Source organism: Drosophila tropicalis, unplaced genomic scaffold (assembly GCF_018151085.1).
Source record: "Drosophila tropicalis isolate 14030-0801.00 unplaced genomic scaffold, ASM1815108v1 contig_4, whole genome shotgun sequence".
In the NCBI taxonomy this organism is placed as follows: domain Eukaryota; kingdom Metazoa; phylum Arthropoda; class Insecta; order Diptera; family Drosophilidae; genus Drosophila; species Drosophila tropicalis.
The window spans coordinates 1,326,490-1,345,932 of record NW_027172862.1 but is presented as its reverse complement, the minus strand read 5'-3'; the positions used below and the strand labels follow the sequence as shown (position 1 = coordinate 1,345,932).

The 19,443-nt window shown below is 36.1% G+C and overlaps 1 protein-coding gene across 3 annotated transcripts; it reads left to right on the top strand.

Moving 5' to 3' along the window:
* Positions 1-880: 880 nt before the first annotated feature.
* Positions 881-19,104, top strand: sbm (sobremesa). Of its 3 annotated transcripts, none has more exons than XM_068285243.1 (9): positions 881-1,019; positions 13,473-13,647; positions 13,773-13,819; positions 14,523-14,624; positions 15,926-16,168; positions 16,239-16,737; positions 16,812-16,908; positions 17,077-17,395; positions 17,485-19,104. In XM_068285243.1, exons 1-9 carry the CDS (start codon positions 968-970, stop codon positions 17,553-17,555), a joined length of 1,605 nt encoding a protein of 534 aa, XP_068141344.1. In that variant the 5' UTR covers positions 881-967; the 3' UTR covers positions 17,556-19,104. The 3 variants fall into 3 exon arrangements, with proteins under 3 accessions (XP_068141344.1, XP_068141345.1, XP_068141343.1); XM_068285242.1 differs by lacking the exon at positions 881-1,019 and adding an exon at positions 12,208-13,329; XM_068285244.1 differs by lacking the exons at positions 881-1,019; positions 17,485-19,104 and adding an exon at positions 12,201-13,329 and having other exon boundaries at positions 17,139-17,371.
* Positions 19,105-19,443: the final 339 nt, after the last annotated feature.

Here is a 19,443-nt window from a genome sequence, read left to right as displayed (position 1 = left end):
TAGGTTTGTTTTTCTTTTTACTCATTTCTTTTTTCTTTACGGCTCGCCATTGAAAGGTTGTTTATATCTAACGGGCGACATATAGGTACATATACATTCATATGTACATATGTAGGTAGGTATATACATACATACATAGTTAGTTAGCTATATATTATATATACAAACATATATTTGGTTACACAGTGGTTCCAAGATCATCTTGATAAATAAACGGTATAATCTAAATACAAACTTTGGACCGTCTCGTAATTTGAACTTAGTATTTGAAAATAAAAGTTATCAAACCCCATATGAAGCATTATTTTTGCAAGTTGACTCAACAACAGGGTGTTAAAGTCTATTCAAAATCAAACTGTGTGATTGTTGAATAATTTGTTCATTATATGCTTTAAGGCACTGTGAATAATGGATTCACCTCGAATTGCATGAAAGTTTGGTGCAGAAGTGCATTTCAGTTGGTAGCTAACCAGCTGTACGACAAGTGCATTCTTCGTCACGTTTTTGTTGTTGTTGTTGTGCCGATCAAGCTAAATAATCAGTGCATACAGATCTATATACATATACATACATATGTATATGTAAAGAGACGACATATATGTACATACATATATCGAATATTTGTGACGCACCAAAAATAAAGCTTTCTAACTCGAAAGGTTCCGCCTACACAAGCTCTCGCTGGACCCTCTCAATTACAGTTACGCTCTCTCGCACAGACGGTCTCGCTCTCTTTGGCGCTCTCTGTCTCTCGCGTGGCTGCAAAAAGGGCAGAAAGCTCAAGGAGTCGATTCGACGACTGCAAAAAAAACCGGCAACGCTTAACTAAATTTCGATTCGGATACCGAAAACATTTCCGAATAGCCGTCAACCTTATAAATACTGAGAGCTAGACGAGACCGCTTTCATTCTCTTGCAGTGGTTAAAGTGACATGATAGTGACGACATTGGTGCACTGTAGCAAGTCATGTATCAGCATGTCCAACCAAACGACACAAATCACAATATTCATGCCAATGGTGAGTGTGCAAGTGTGTGTGTGTGTGTGTGTGTGCGTGTGTGGTGTATATATGTGAGTGAGATCACGTAGGACGTAAGCGCGGTCCAGCCTCCAAAATCCATTATTTCATCTAAGTGTATCGCCAATTCAATTACCTTAAATTAGCATTCGATATCTGCGATTTTTACTGTGATTTTTTAGTGATTGGTGCTAAGTGCCCAGTCAGCATGTGATGAAGTTGTTTGCCTCGGCAAGCCTTTTGATGGGCTTCTTTGAGCAAAAGTCGGTTTTCTTTTCTTTTTTTTTTTTTTTGTTAATTTTTTTTTTTTTTTTTTTGATGAGCGACGCATGCGTTTTGATTAAAAATAACGGTTAACTATGGACATTACCAGAAAATATGAGTGTATATTCGTGGGTGTGTGTGAAAGTCCGTGTGTGTGTGTCGGTGTGTGCTGCAACAAAACAGCTGTTCTGCGTCCTAGCCAAGTTCATTGAAGTTGCAGCCGGCATTGCCGCATGCAACAAACCAACAATAATAAACAGCTGTGCATCTATACATATACACATACATATGTATGTATGTATATATCTCTCACACTCTCTTTACCTCTCTTATTAAAGAGTGCACGTGGTAGAATACATTATCTTTATATCTATCTGCATACGTATACGTATGTATGTATATGTTTCTTTTGTCAATTAGTGAAAGTGCCATGTGAATACCAGCACATTTATTTAATCTAATAGATAACCTTTTAAACATAACGGTAAACATTGCTTAAATACAATCACAAATGCCATAAAAAACCATACAAAATTGTAGCATACTTTTTGGATCTTTCAATTTACCGAAACTGTACTTGATCAAAGGTTCAACTTATTCTGATCGGATCAACAGATTGGCTTTGCCCAAAAGAGTTAATTCATTTTGTAAAACGACTTTCTATATTTTTATGTGGGAAACGCTACAAAAAAAAAAAAACAATTTCAAGGTTCAAACTAAAAAGGTGACCCCTTTTTTTTTAAGGTTTTCTAGCATGGTCAAATTTTCAATGATTCATTTCATTCAGATATTAGAGACCTTCTAATCGTCTATACATAAAGCAAATTACCGATTATTGTCCATTCACTTTCATTTGTGGTTGTGCAAATGGGTGGTTTTTTATGGTTTTGGTTATTTTCCTCTTACCAATTTTTGTTTGTTACGCAATCGTTATCACCTTTAGTTCTAGTTTTGTTTTGTTTTTTTTTTTTTTTTTTTTTTTTTTGTTAATGCTAAAGCCTAGCTAACTGTACCAGCATTCGCATAAAAGTGTTCTATGATTCGAGAATAAACATTGTCTATTTTTAGGCGTTGCCATTGGCCAGCCAGCCTGACTTATCCGGCTTTTATAAATGGTTGGGCGGTTGGGGTCGGGTAGGGGGAGGACGGAAATTATTTAGTTGCGTTGCAGCCGGAAGCAACAATAAGACAATGCCAAATGTTGCAGCCAAGCGAGAGTCAAGGACAAAGTCAAGGCAACCGATTGTATGAAACAGCAGTTGGGGCATATCAGAGAGAAAGAAAGAGAGAGAGACATATCGAGCAAAAGAGAGAGAGAGAGAGAGAGGAAAACACAAAGTAAGGGGGATGACGCCAGAAACAGGATAAGGCACTTGACATAATTTGTGCTTGCCTCACCATTTGTGACGCATTTGCTAACAAACAAACACACACACAGACATAAAGAACAAAGGAATCTTTAAAAAGTCCAAATTTAATTTCATTCAGTTCAGCCACACTTTGTTGAATTTTAATCTAATATTAATGATGATTTCAGTAAAAGTTTATTTTGCTTGTCTAAGATTTCATTCATCAATCAAAGTAATAATAACAAAAATAGTGCCGATGATCTCAGCAGTTCATTAAAATCTCTCACTGCCCTTTTGTGTGTAATGTTTGTTTTAATTCACAGCCCCGCACACCCCTCGCAAGTTTTAATTGCATTCTATCCATTCATTGACCAGCTGAAAGATACACACACATACATGCGTATATATTCATACTTGTATAGGACCTTGAGGCGACCCTCATAGCGCTGAAAACTATGCTAAGGATTTCCATATTTGCCCTGCAAAAGTTTTGTCACAATGAATCGGCGCTCAGCAAAATCAGTTGGTAGCCTTCAACTGAAGCCAAGATATTAGACACCAGAATTGGCCTGGGGGAGGGTTGGGTCCAACGATAACACAGCCTACGAGACGAATAACAACGACAGCGTTGGCGTTATCAGAAAACCTTAACGAGAGATGTCCTCTTGGCAAGGACAAGCTGCTTGGCGCATGCCTCAAAAACACACAAAAAAAAGAACTCACACACACACTTTTCTCTCTCTAAGCTGTGAAGAGCTAAATTTCTCTTTGGGATGACGGTATATGTAACGTCACCAGCAGCCGGTATTCAACGACACATTGCGTAAGGCTAAAAGCAGACAGGGTAGGATCTGCGTGAGGAAGGCCATAAAAACAGGTGGCCAAAGGCATTTCGTTATATCGTTCGTTTTGTTCGTTCACAAAAGGGGCGTGGCTAGGGATATATAAACGCCACGTGTGGCCGCCACAACGAAAAAAAAAAAAAACAGGCAACAGACGTTGCTATAAAGTCCTCATACACAATACGTGCTTACATATTGAAGGAAACTCAATTGGATGCCAAGGCACTATACGCGGAAAATATACTTATGAATGGCGTACTGTAGATGCTCTTTCAATTTAATTGAAAGTAGTAGCAACTAAGGACATTCTATTACATCTAGTAAAATACCTGTTTGAGATCCTGAATAATAATAAAACTCTAGAAAAAGAAACAAAACTACAAATTTGTGGCTTAGTGAAACCTATTTTAATGTATAAAATTGCATAAATCTCGTAATGAATCAACTTTTGGTTAGAGTATTCAAGCATACAAGTTAGAAAACGCCTGGGGAGAAGTTACAAGGAACAAGCAAATAGGACGAGCCTCTAAATTTCATTTTCCACCCAACTACAGACAAGCAGACAAGCAGGCAAACAACAAAAATAAGAGAGATAACGAAAGAAAGAGGGCATAAGAAAGAGATAGAGAGAGCAAAGTAAAAAGAATCCTTGTCGTCCTTACAAGTAATTGACTGAATGACTGTCTGGCCGGCTGACTGTCAGGCGCCTGGCAGCCTGTGCTTGAACATAAGCCGCCAACGAAAGTAGGTTCAATGCCTCTACAAAAAACGGAGCACTTTGAGACCCCCCCTCCCAGCTCCCAGCTGGCTTTCTCTCTCTCTCTCTCTCTCTCTCTCTCTTTCTGTACGTGTTTGTATGTCTGTGAATCGTTCTTCTTGAGTCTCACATTGCCTTACCTCTAAAAATAGCTTGGAACTTGAGCCCTGGACCCTAGCCGCATGGCAACAGTCTGAAAAAGAAGGAGTAGGAGCAGCCCAGCCAATTTTTCGTATTTCATCAGCCGGCATTAAGTTTGCATGAGAAACCAACAAAAACAAAAATGGAACGAACTAAACAATAAAGAAATGAGTAGAAAATATATATGTACATTTGTATATATATAATATATATATATAAAAAAAAAGGGAAAAACTTTTTTAGGGTTTTTTACCTTCATTTTGCTGGACATATGCCGAGACTGCCATCATGCATAAAACATTTATGGGAAAAGGACAAACAAGGATGTGCACCTGTGCGCTCGATTATTATTTTTCAATGATGTGAACTCTTGCATTCGACCAAGAAAAAACTTTTGCCATGGTTTTGGTTTCAAGTCAACACATTTGGAAATTCACTTTGATGACATTTTCTATTCGTAAAGAAAAACTAATTTTAAATTCCCTCAAGTTCTCGAGCTTACAAAAATTTATTTCCAATTTGTTTAACAGGGTGATTTAAAGTCGACTTTTTTGTTTATTTTCTTAAAAATTTTCCATATATTTTTCTCGCTGGCGGCGTTTGTCGTAAATTGCTTTTGCCCCAACAAACGAAGAAGAATGTGTGGGGGGAAGGGGGATCTAACGCTTCTTCTCTATGGCAGCAGCATCCTACTTCTCTCTCTTTCTCTCTCTTACTTGCTGGGCAAATGAATTTATCGCTTTGTAATTATTATGGCCGATCATTAGCGTCATTTCGAGAAGGCAGAACAGAGTGGGACGAAAAGGGAGATACACAGCGTTAAACTAGCACGTCACGAGTCAAATAAAATTCAATTGAGTTAAATTGAAATGCCAGCGACAACAGCCGCAACAACCCATAGACCTCAAACCATAACCATAACGAATGGCTCAGCCCCATGAAATGTATTGCAAAGATCAGCAAATACGCAACCGATCAACAGATACCAAAAGAAAAACGAACACAGAGAGAGGGATCATCTACTTAATAAAAATATCTAATATTTATAAACATTAACCACAATTTAACAAACAAACAAATTTCTTAGTTCGTTTTGATCTTCAAAGTTCCAAAAACTTTAATCAGAGTTTAGCAATTAATTGCAATTACCTTGTCTTTTCTTACCATTTTCAAAATTGAGTCACTATAAGTTCGATAACCTTTATCTAGAAGTCAGCTTTAAGTCTTGCTTTACATATTCAAAACTTTATCAACTTTAAATTGAATATACGATAAACAGTCTTTGAGTGTTACTTTGATCAACCTAAACCAGAGGTCTAATCTAATTTCTTCTCACATTTCAAATTTCCTTCACTTGAAGAGAAGTTAGCAAACAATTTCTTCTCTTGTTGCCTTTGATCTGCAAAACTTGACCAACTTGAAGTTAAAGAAAGCGAACTTAAACATTTTGTTTTCCTTTTTAAATAGGGGGTTGTTTCTTGGTTATATATTTAACTAAAGGTTACTTGAATGATAGAATATATAACTGTAGGTTAAACCAAAATGATTTAATAAAGGATTTCATTTAGTAAAATTTAAATAAGGGTGATTAAATGGTATTTATCGTTAGACTTAAGTCACAATTATAGGCATTTGCTTAGGAAAATTAGCAATAATTTGTCAGTGTTAAATTAAGTTTAAATTTTTGGTCATTTCACTGCGGTTTACTTTCTGGGATTTGTGTGTGTGTGTGTTTGTGTGTTTTGTGGTGACAATGTCAAGGTCGTTGGGAACATAAATTAGCAACCCAATGCCACAATTATAATAATAAATAAAATAGGCAAACAAACGGCAGAAAAAATGTTAAAATTAAAACAAAAAACACACTGAAAGTGACAAATTGCTGTAAATTATTTCTGTTTTTTTTTTTTATTTTTAACTTTTTTATTATTATTTATTTATGTTTTTTTTTTCACCCGCCTCTCAGCCCCGTTTATTACAAAATGGCGCTGAATGAATGAAAATGAGCGGCAGTTAAACTTGACATTGACTTTGACTTGCATTTCTTCTTCTCCCTTGCCACGCCCACTTAATGGCATGTGTCTCTGTCTATTGGTCTGTCTGTCCGTCTGTCTGTCTGTCTGTCCCGTCGGTGTATTTGTCTGCGGGGTCTCCACTCAATTGAAATTAAAAAGTGAAGTAAACGACAACAAAACGATACATTTCAATTAAGGAAAACACACTCACAACATTTCGACAGCATCCAATAAAGTGAATACACTGCGGGGGCAGACGCAAGGAGGGTCGTGACGATGGTGTTGGTGGTTCTAGCGCTGGTGGTGCTGGATGTGCTTGTCTGTGGTAGTGTTTGACGCAAATGGGATCAGCCATTTCTATGTTTCATGTGGAGACCGACCTTTATACATATGTATGTATGTATATATACAATAATAGAACGAAACGAATGGACTGACAAATGTTTGCAATTAAATATCGATGCTTTTTGCGTTAAATTGTTTTTTAATTTACTCGTGCTTCGTGTCTCATTTATTGATAATTAATAAGTAATTGCAGTTAAATAACTTAAAATTGCTAAAGTTTTAACTAAATTTACGATATCAATCGGAGGATTGAGAAAAAGTAATATAAAAGTAATTTTAGATGCTTAAAGGCAAGACATTGAGCTGCAAGAATCTAGATTATCCTTCTATCAGGCTTAATAGACTTCAAAAACAATTTTAGGTCAGTAAACAATATTTATCTAGATATTAAGTATAATCTGTCTAAAGGAATACTCTAATTTCTGGACTGAATTAAACAACTTTTCAAAAAAAAAAAAAACTATAAGAAGAGTTTAGAGTGTCTTTTTGTCAGGGTTACCACACTGATGAAAGTTGTGAAAAGGAATTTTTGATCTTTCTATACCTTATTCAGCTTTATTTACCCAAATTTTTTTTAAGGAGACTTAGGAGAAACTCCAGTAGATCCTTTATAGAAATGTGTTGACTGAGTTGCTATTTTTTCCAAGCAAAAAAGGGAAAGGGAGGGGAAGTGCATTGCTTTTGTATTATAGATTAAAATGACTTTTTTACATTAATTTCTCGTTATGGTTGTTTTATTAACATGATTTACAGGTCTCTAAGCTAAGACAATCGTCAATCTACTAAAGTCTTCAATAGAGTTGCCAGACTTTTGTTAAAGAATTGTGTTTTTAAGGAATCTTACAAATGACCACAAAATCTATTTAAAGGGATTTATGCAGGACTTTTTGGCATTTCTTTGATAGAGTTGCCACCTAAAATCAGGCGCTGAAAGAGTTTGTAGATAAAGCTTGCAAAACAAAGTTGAAGAAAATTGTGGCATTTCGTTGATTGAGTTACCAGACTTCCTAAAGAGCGTCACCATGATCACTTTGATTGAAACTGGTTGCCTGCGGTTCTTCACTTATACCCACAGATGAGGCCAATGACACTGAACCAATAACCAGCGGCACATAGAACATGCATATGTACATATTTATGATGATGGCTTGACAATCTGTCCATCAATACACACAAATCAATTAAGAGTTTGCGTGTTTTGTCCATTTCTCCATCTTTCTCTCTCTCTCTCTATGTATATATATGTATGCCGATATATGTATATATAGAGGCATTCATGTATTTGGCTTTGCGTGTCTTGTCGACACTTGAGCAAACACTTGACGAAAACCCCAGGATGTAGACACGCGCTCATATCGTTTGCTATTCAAAAGTGTCAAAGGTAAACTGTGTCAGTCAGTCAGTCAGTCAGTCAGTTAATCAATCAATCAATCAATAGCTAAATAAACAATCATCTATCAAACATTTAACAAATCAATTGGATAAATATTTTTCACAAAGAAATACAACAAAAAATATTCAATATTGTCTCTGTCTCATTTTGATTACAATTTCTATAGACTTCAGTTAGTGTTCCATATATAAATATATACATACATTCCTATGTATGTATGTATACATTTAAAAGACCAAGACAACATGATTTTAATTTGGATATTTGCCAATTAAAATGCATAAAACAACCAATCCAAACCACACACCATTCCCCTCTCCTAGACCGCTCTTCTTTATTTTCTCAGTGTACCTGTACCTCATGTGCTCTTACCTCAGGGTTATGCTCGACTTTTCCTAATGCCCTGCCTTTTTTTTCCTGTCGCCTTTCGTTTTTGCATATTTGAAATTTCTCGGGCTGGGGGAGGGTGGATGAAAAAATAAAACAACGAAGAACCAAGAAAAAAAACCAGCGCGTGATTATTACTCATTTAACGGCGCTAGCGCCGCTGCTAACGTCAAAAACGTCGGCGATTTCTTTGCGTCACTTGCAGAGGCGTCTTCATTGGGTGGGTGGGTGTATGGGGAGGGGTTTGCGGTTAGAGATGAAGATGTGGGGGCGATTAAACTAAACGCATGTTGACAGCAGTACTTTTGGCCAAAACAAAAAACAAAAACCTCACCAGATACCAGATACATACATACGTCCATCCAAAAACCCCAAACCTGACCCCTTTTTGTTATAAATATTCACTGCTGTCCGTCCGTTGTGTCCGTTGCGGTGTCCAGTAACAAGCTTTATATTTATTTACTTTTATTCTATTTTTTTGTTGGTCGGTTTTTTTTTTTTTTTTTGGCTCTCTCTTATCTGTCTATCTATCTAAATATGTACATATATATATATATATGTAGATATTTTGTTTTGCACTTGTCGTGTGTTAATTTGTCTAAATAATTAACCGATCAGGCGTTCGACCTGTGTACCCGCAAAACACCTTCACCTTCTTCTCCTCCTCCTCCGCTGCCGCTGCGTAACCATCCCGTAGCTGTAGCTGCAGCCGATCTGTTAACTGCTTTTGTCTATTTGCTTGGCCAATTTGTCTACGTGCACCCACGGGCGTGCCCATGTACTCTGTGTGGCCTGTGGCTGTGTGTTGGTGTTGGGGACAAATCTAATTGCCCCGGTATTAAAATTTTGTGGCACATTATATGGCAAATGGGTCTATTGGGCACGACAAAGCAGAGAATCCAAATCATATCTAATAAAACACTTGCCAAAATAAATGATATGCGAAAGTTTTATGGCATCAGATAGCCGATTTTCATTTGCCCTGTGTCAAAAATTGACAATTTCTATAGATTTTGTGAGCGACAGAATATACGCGATCTTTCAATGAGACATAAGCTAGATATCTTACAAGATATCATTTGGACCTGATAAGTTTAGTCATTAGTTCATCCGGCTATCAATTATTAAATAAACTTTTCCATATAATCATTAATCGATGGTTTAATCAACTGTTCAAAAAGCTGTTCAATCAACTATTTATTCTATTATATTCTATTCAAGCAACTATTGAATCTACTGTTTAATTAACTATTGAATTAGATCTTTAACCAACTGTTCAATCAATTGTTCAATCAACTATTCAATCAGCTCTTCAATCTACTGTTCAATAAACTATTCAATCAGCCGTTGAACCAACTGTTCAATCAATTGTTCAATAACCTGTTGAATCTGATGTTCAATTAGCTGCTTAACTAACTGTTTAATCAACTATTCAATCAACTATTCAATTAACTATTCAATCAGCTCTTCAATCTACTGTTAAATAAACTAATCAATCTACTCTTCAACCAGCCGTTGAATCAACTGTTCAATAACCTATTCAATCAGCTCTTCAATCTACTATTCAATCAGCCGTTGAACCAACTCTTCAATCAATTGTTCAATAACCTATTCAATCTGCTGTTCAATCAACTATTAAGTCTACTGATCAATAAACTATTACATATTCCATTCAATATACCGTTGAACCAACTATTCAACTGTTTAGTCTATTGTATCAATTATTCAATAATCTATTAAATCTACTGTTCAATTTATCTAAGGTTCAGTCAGCTAATCAATTCGTTACACTATCCATTTTCTGAAATAAATCGCGCTCTGCCCAGACTAAAAAAGGACTATAAACTCAATTTAACACAGAAAAACATTATTTGACAATAAATTCGATTCACATTTCGAGTCCTTTAGAAAAAATTTCAAGCTTCCACAAAAATGGATATACCCTCTGCCAGTTTGATGGATCAATGTTTATCGTTCGTTTATCGTATCGTATTTACGTTAAATGCTCAAATAAATATCCAGTTGGAAAACAGAAACGGATCTTATCTGAAAGAACTAGTGTGATCTTCCCGAGAATACCATTGAAAACTAAAAACCGTTCGGCAAGTCCGATTTTATCTATGGCATAATTTATCTGATACATATAAATTGATACAGTGAGAAGTGACGAAGAAAAAAGGCCGTGTGCAAAATTATTATATCAGAGCTAACGATAAGTCTTTTACGTGTTGTAGTCATAGTCGGTTATAGCCAACCCAAAATGAGTGTATACCCAAAATGAATTGCAAAGGATGTGACCGATTTTTGGGATGAATGTTTAGATTTGACAAGAGCAGAACGTTTGGGAGGCGACAGCTGTCAGATTGAACTCGTTGCATCTTGGTTTGGTATTCAAGCATGTAATCATTCAGCCAAATTGGTGCAAATGAATGCATTCACTTGATATGAATAAAATATATTCAATATCTTCCGTCAATGTGTCTACCATGAAGCAATTACTCAATGTATTTCGTTTCAATTCGCCCACTCATCTGAAAATAAGCTATGAAATGACTATGAATACACTCGATTGCCCAAATGAAAGACCCAATGACCAATATACAGGCACATAAATAAAATACCATACATACATATATAATTAACCCATTTTCACACAAATTCTATTTACTGCAAATTTCGTATTTCTCCCATTCATCTATGGAGAATACGAGAGATATTGCCCAATCTATTAAGATCGAAAATAGTAACGAATTCTCCTCCTTGCCCTTACCCAACAAACCCAAACGCCCCCAATCCGCCCATCCATTCCCAAAAGCCCATCGCAACATGTTTGTTCATGAACCGCGTGACTTTTATGACAGAATACAAGACAAATAACAAAAAAAAAAAAAAAAAGGAGAAAAAAAAAAGAATAAGACGAATAATAACAATAAAGAAAACGAACGGCTTTTACGCCTTTTCGGTTTATTTATGTTTATATGCAGATGTATGTGGCTATACATACATATGTATGCAAAGAGTCTTAGACGGGCATACATATGTACATATATATAGACATATATGTACATTCATATATATCTAGTATTTATTTATATACATATGCCCCCGACGTGTTTTACGGAACGTACCACCCGTATAGCCGTCTAACCATATGTATGTATGTATGTATGTGTGTGTGTGTGTGTGTGTGTGTGTGTGTGTGTGTGATTATCGTACCTCATTTTCTCATGTTCAAGATAAAACGAACAGAATAAAGATTTCAATTTTCATTTTCTTTTTGGCTTTTTGGGGGCACATCCAGTCGGAAAGATATATGTACACACATATATGTATACCAAGTATGAATGAAGAGAGATACATCTGTATGTACATACATATGTACATAGATTACAAGTGTGAGGGAATTTAGAATCTAGAACTTTGAACTGATGAAATTTTGTCGGCAAGGAGCTCCATTGTCAGCGCGTGGTATGTGACGTAGTTTTCCCCCTTCCTTAGTTCGGTCAATTCAATTTCGAAGCTTGGCAACATGTTTTGGAGTGCGTGCGGCTGCTGCTGCTGCTGCTGCGAAAAGTTCTTTCACAAATTGAGACAAATGAAACAATTTTTATTGACTAAAATCTAGAGAATCGAAAAGAGCGAATGTGAGTAAGAGAGAACAACTGACAGAGAAAGAGAAATATGGCCAACTAGCGAGAGAGACTTTAAGAGAATTCGTAAATAAACTCGTGCAGCCCTTGCAGCATCCCAGCAAATGAACAACAAAAAAAAAAAAAAAGAACAAAAATCTCATTACAGTTTCGATTGAGCAACCAACAAACCAACAACTGAGCGACAAAAAATCAAAAAGAAAATTTAGAAAAATAAAAAAAAATACCACACACTCGACTAACTCAATTTGAAATTATACGTTAAAAATAGAAGCGACGGCGCCGACTAACCAAAAACAAAAAAAAAAAACAGAAAACAACAAGCAAATTTTCTTTAGAAGAGTATAGAATTGCCTTCACCTTGGCAATTTGAAGCAGAAAATATTTCAAATCAAATTAAAAACAGAAAACGAAAAGAAAGAAATTTTCGTTGTTGTTCTATTTGATTCAGTTGTTTCTACTATATAAAAACAATAAAAAGTTTTAACAAATTGCATAAATCACAAGGAGGGGAGAGGACAAAACTCGCATTCGTGTATTATACATTTTACGATATACATATACGATATATGTACATACATACATACATACATTTGTATGTGTATTAAGAAAAAGTACGACAAGTATACGCCACATTGTTGTATGTCACGTAGACAGGCCCCGTAAAGCAGCAGCAGCAACACAGAGAACGAGAGAGCCAAAGCTAGAGAGAGAGAGAGTGTGTGTGTGTGTGTGTGTGTGGAGCACGCGCAAGAGAGATAACAGCATCCTACATTACGTTTTCTTGCCATCGTTCGACATTCGGTTTACGGCTTTTGCCTTCGTATCGTCTTCGTTGGCATTCGGGTTGCCTTCGGCTTGCCGCATTTTTGGACTACAACTATATTGGCCTGGCCAAGCGGCACAAAACGGTAGTTGCCTGCGATAAGTCGCCCACATCGTTCACGTTCGTGATTCTTTGCCCGCAAATTTCTTGTTTAATAAACGCGCGCGCGTTTTTTCCCTTCCGTTAGTTGAATTCAATTTCGTATTCTTCGCTGAGAGCTGAAATTCACGGCGAAATAATTTTAGCTACTTGTTATCCGTCCATGCCATGCGCGATAAAAATATCACAACTATTTTGCTTGCAAAAGAACGCATGCAAAGCTAATTCAACAGATAATCGAGGTACCAAATCGGATCCCATCAAAATAGAAAAGCCCATGGATCTATTGGCCATCCATTTTTTGTTTTTTTTTTTGTTTTTTATTTTGACGGTTCCAATATAATTTAACTAATTGAATGTGTTTGTGTGTGTGTGTTTCCTATAGGACATAATGTGCCAACAAAAGCAACGTGCAACAATGGGACAATGTGTGCCAATGGGTCTGTTGGAACAGAAGGGCCCGAAGCGACAGAGACCGACACATCAGGGACCGGGCGGTTGCGGAAGCCGCTGGAGAGGAATGGCTCAACGACGAACGACACTGTTCACCTCGAGAGAAGGTAAGATCAATGTCTAAATCATAGGAAAGTTTTTTTTTTTTTCCTCCGTCGTTTCATATTTCACACTTTAATGCTAACTTTTCATTATTTCTTGATCTAATATTGTTTCTTTGTTTTGTTATTAGGCTGGGCCTCTTCAGTGGGGTGGCTTTAATTGTCGGAACTATGATAGGTAAGTGGTATTACCTTCTATTAATGATCTATTCACATTATATCTGACTATATGTATGTACATACATACATAAGACAACAGAACACGCCATTTTCTTACTAGTGGCACATTTTTTCGTTTCTCGTTTTTATACTTTTCTTAAATGTGCCGCATGGCCAAAAATACGTATACGCATAAATTTAGATTCATATGAATGTATGTTAGTATGTATGTATGTATTAGATACATATATAACGTATACGCAAATTGAAACGAACAGGCAACAGGCAATTCTTCGCGTGGTTAGGATTATATGGAAATTTGTAACGTTTCGTTTCGTTTTTCTTTTGACAACAATTTTTGTTACTGCACCTCTGACCTTAAGCGGACACGCAATGAAGTCTACTTCGGCAATATTGTTGCATGGCAAACTTTGTTAATGTTGCGAAAGCTTTCTCTTCGCCTCGAAAAAACAAAACGATGACGTCGCAAACGCCCACACGTTTATCTAGCATTTCGAAATCGATAAGAATACGTATGCATATATATATATGTATATAGACAGATACATACACTTATCTACCATATATATATATGTATATATCTATATCTACACAGCTGTTTGGACAGTCTGCTTGCCATTACGCTCATAAGTATGCAATAGTTTATATACTTATTAAATTTCTCTTCTTGTTGCACTTTCTTTTTTCCATTCTTTCAACAGGGTCTGGAATATTTGTGTCACCCTCCGGTTTACTGGTTCGCACTGGTTCCGTTGGAGTTAGCTTTATAATCTGGCTTGCCTGTGGTCTGCTCTCGCTCTTGGGTAAGTAAATATGAGGAAAATATGTATAAACACCGCGCGTCACATGCATATGAACGACCTATTTGGCAAAATCACCGCGTCATTATCATCATCATCATCAGGCGGAGCCATCATTAATCACATGTGTATACAACTTGTTGCTTAGTCTGGCAAATGGCCAAACTAAAGAGAATTCTAGTGAATGGCATAGTTGGCTCTTCCTCTCTTTCTCTTGCTCGCTCTTTCATTCACTCTTTCTTGAATTCTCAACTCACAACAATTCCAATTTCCCTAACAAAACACGTGCATTTTTTCGAGAGACAAACTTATTTTCATACTCATACTCAGTCCCTAAAGCTGATTTTGATAACATTTTGACACTAAAAGTTCTTTATGATCAAAACGAGAAATAGACAAACAGAGAGAGCTTTAGATTAAAAACTTTTCCTTAATTAAAATGGATGAACCATGAAATTATTCAGAATACACGAAAAATACATCGTCATATAAAGCACACGCCAAAAATCTGTGAATCTTTTATGGGTTCGATCCATTTTAAAATGGCATTTTTTATGGGAACCTTTCAATATGGCATGGGCAGAAAAATGTCCTTTGACGCAGTCAAGTAGTTGATAGGGCAAACCTTTAAAAAGAGTGAAAATTCAGAGAATAAAAGTTAATAACATATTTAGTTAGCTATTGCTACTTTCTGGACCTAACATTTTGATCCGATGGATTAAGGATTTCTGTTAACTATAATGCTTTAAAGATAACAGTTTTTAGGGTATAAAAAGTCGTTACAAATCTGTTGAATATTATCCAAGTTATAACTAAATTTTTTATGTGGAAGCGACTTTCAAAACTGTCAAAACGTTTTTTTTGCAATTCATGTTTAAAATATCTCGAAAAGTAAAGATACGATTGATGTGATGGGACATTATCATTGTTATCATTGACAAAACACTAACTAAATTACAACTTGTGTTGAAACAAACACTAGATTTTGGTATCTAGCGACTTCCCTGAAGAAATTCTGTCGAAATTTCCCAGTTTTGGGGCTCTAGATTAATATAATAACCCTTAATGACGGGATTTCAAAAGTTTGAATTAAGTGTTACCACGTTAAAAGTAGATAATTTCGAAATTGTATTTGTATTTAGTAAGCGTAATGAGTAAATTTTTAGACGAATTGTTAGAAAAGTCCTTATGGACATAATCAAAGTATCGATCATTGTTAGATCCTTGTATATTGTATGCTTTTAAGCTTGAAAATCTTTTGGGTTAACAATTAATGGAAATGATTTTGCATTTTTAACTTATAGGCGCTCTGGCATATGCTGAACTTGGCACGATGAACACATCATCTGGTGCAGAATGGGCCTATTTTATGGATGCCTATGGACCGGCGCCGGCATTTCTATTCTCATGGGTATCGACATTGGTATTGAAGCCATCACAAATGGCCATAATATGTTTATCATTTGCCCAATATGCAGTGGAAGCCTTTATGACGGAATGTGATCCACCCCGTGGCGTTGTCAAAATGGTGGCTCTGGTGGCAATCGGTAAGTGGATCGATCACACACACCACGAGACACACACAGACAAACTTATTCATTTTTGTTTTCAATTTAGTGATGATCCTGTTCGTCAATTGCTATAGCGTCAATGCGGGCATGGCCGTTCAAAATGTATTCACTGCAGCCAAATTGGTTGCTGTGCTCATTGTGATTTGTGGCGGTGCCTGGAAACTCTTACAGGGCAATACGGATCATCTATCGAATGCATTTAGTGGGCCATTACCAAATGTGGGCTCAATTGCTACAGCATTTTATACAGGATTATGGGCCTACGATGGCTGGAATAATCTAAACTATGTAACCGAAGAGATCAAGAACCCAAGCAAAAATTTGCCACGTTCAATTATAATTGGCATACCGTTGGTAACACTATGCTATGCCCTTATAAATATCTCCTATTTGGCAGCCATGTCCCCGCAAGAGATGATTGAATCGGATGCGGTGGCGGTAACCTTTGGCAATCGCATTTTGGGCGCCTTGGCCTGGCTAATGCCACTGAGTGTTACCATTAGTACATTTGGTAGTGCAAATGGTACACTCTTTGCTGCCGGACGGTACAGTAGAACCTTAAATTTAAACAGTTGGCAATTTTAATTTGAAATCCTCTTCTTCTCCTTGCACTTTGCAGTCTCTGCTTTGCGGCCAGCCGTGAAGGACATTTACTGGATATTCTATCTTATGTACATGTGCGACGTCTAACACCAGCTCCAGGACTGATATTCCATGTAAGTGTACATATATAAAACGCATAATAGAAAAAAAAACCCAAAGAAAGAAAAAAAAAAAGAAAATGGAATTCGATTTTTTTTCTTTTTTTCCCAATTCGTAAGAAAAACAAAAAAACAAAATGAAAAACCAAAAAAAAACTCTTCTCGATTGTTAAATCTCTGCAGTCGCTGATTGCCTCGGCTATGGTGCTGCATGGCACAATTGATTCACTGATTGATTTCTTCAGTTTCACCGCTTGGATATTCTATGGCGGAGCCATGTTGGCCCTTATCGTGATGCGTTATACCAAACCCAACTATCCACGGCCATATAAAGTGCCAATTATCATTCCTGTTGTGGTTTTGGTTATATCCATATATCTGGTTGCCGCACCCATCTTTGAAACACCACGCATTGAGTATCTATATGCGTTGATCTTTATATTCGCTGGCCTCATATTCTATGTGCCATTTGTTAAATTGGGAATGACGCCGCGATTTATGAGTAAGTTCAAAATATACACAAGTTGTATATATGTATGTACATCGATATTTATAAGATTGTATTTAATTTTATTCTCATTTTCTTTTTAGATAAAGTAACGCTATTCTTTCAGCTGCTATTGGAGGTGGTACCCACCTCATCAATGGCCATGTTTGAGTAATAGTCATATAGTCACTACTCTATAAAACAAGAGAGAAAAATAGAATGCTCAAATTGCCTGCAAATGATGTTTACGGGTGATGATGATGATGATAATGCTGATGATGATGATCGTGGTATGAGAGAGAGAAAACATAAGTTTGTGTGTGTTTGTGGATTTGGAGTCATGTGACAAAATGCAAAGCAAAAAAACATTCAGTTACACTTACAAAGCTAATAAGGACAGCTATTCGAAATAGCTGCTAACATTCAAACATTATTATTATATTATATATATATATATATACATATATATATGTATATGTATACACACTACCTAAACTACTATCTATCTATGAAAAAACAATCAATCTATCTACATGTAGGAGCAAAAAATGTTGCATAGTTGTTGATATACATACATACAAAACGTATGTGCAAAACAAGATGAGATCACTGGGTTAAGGAGGAGGTTAGACAAAAGGTCAAAGCAAAAAAAAACAAACAAAAAGGAGAAGTGTTATCCACCAAATCAAAAATAAAACCAATCCAATCCACTCCAAAAACCACCGGAATGACCACCAATTCTCGCTCATTTTGTTTTGTAACGTTTAGGATCGATACTTAGTGATCCATTTGAATAGCAATATATACTATTATACATATAAATATATCTATAAATATATATGTAGCTATATATTACATGCATATATTATAAGAGAGAGGATTTAGATGTAGATCTAGACGTAGGCGTAGACGTAGGCATAGGCGGGGAAGAATTATTCCTTTTCCCAACTGAATGAATGTTTCTAGAATTTTGATGTGTGTATGTGTGTGTGTGTGTGGGTGTGTGTGTATGTGAGAAACACAAATATCCTTCTTTTCTAAGGTTATGATAAAGATGAGACAGAAAAGAGCAAGTAAATATGACAAATTTTACAGTTAATTGTTAATATATTGAAGCATTAGTTAGAAAAAGACAAACAACAAGATGAGGTTAAGGGTAAGCGCACTCAAAACTTGAGAATGAAAGAGAGAATGAGAGAGTGTGAGAGATGGAAAGCAGTGTGGGAGAGGGAAAGTGAGATACACACACAGACACACAAACCCACAATGACTCCTTCGCTTAACACTCTTGCTCCTGTTCCTGTTCACCTCGAAACTTGTCTGAACTGAAGTTACAACTGCACACACACACACATACACATATATATACACACAAATATATATGTATCTGATATATATATGTACATCTAATTTGTTAAGTTTATAAATTTTATAATTTTTATTACAACAAACTATTTACAAAATCAAATCAGAATGAAAGAAATAAGAAACAGGATGCAACCAGAAAGAAAACCAAAGGGGATAAACAACTAATAAAAGAGCAAAACTAATGATATATGTATATATATACATGGTAATTCGATAGGAAATCGAGCAAATTGAAATAACTCGTTTCGAAAATTACAGCTCTCTCTATCTATACACGTACCTAAAGCTAAGTAAAAATTGTATTATGTAAACCAGATGAAATTTATGAAATAAAGTTTTGGAAACACAGAATTAAATGCATTTAATACTCACATTAGTCTCGAAGGAACCAGGCCACGGGGACGACAACACGACAACGACAAAATATCACGCTATAGCTATAATCGGTGCTTACACAAGAGAGAAGCGAAAGCCACTTAGTAACACCCTTTTGGAATGTTAAATGAGGGGAATTCGCCCCCTAAAGTATGCAATGAGTTATTAAAGATTATAACTTTTGAAAATTAAAAGAAATTTTCCATTATCCTGTAGCTGAAAATGTTGCCAACATTGTTTTTCAAGTCTCTTGTGTACCTACACAACCTTCCAACATTCATAAACGCAAAACTTTCGATGGCCTATTGCATACTTTACGG

What these genes read in the sequence shown, in the direction of transcription:
- sbm (XM_068285242.1), top strand. Translation starts at nt 13,251, where the DNA reads ATGCCATGCGCGATAAAAATATCACAACTATTTTGCTTGCAAAAGAAC. An exon ending in AATTGTCGGAACTATGATAG is followed by an intron (nt 13,820 to 14,522) that starts GTAAGTGGTATT and finishes TTCTTTCAACAG; the next exon opens with GGTCTGGAATATTTGTGTCA. An exon ending in CTCCAGGACTGATATTCCAT is followed by an intron (nt 16,909 to 17,076) that starts GTAAGTGTACAT and finishes AAATCTCTGCAG; the next exon opens with TCGCTGATTGCCTCGGCTAT.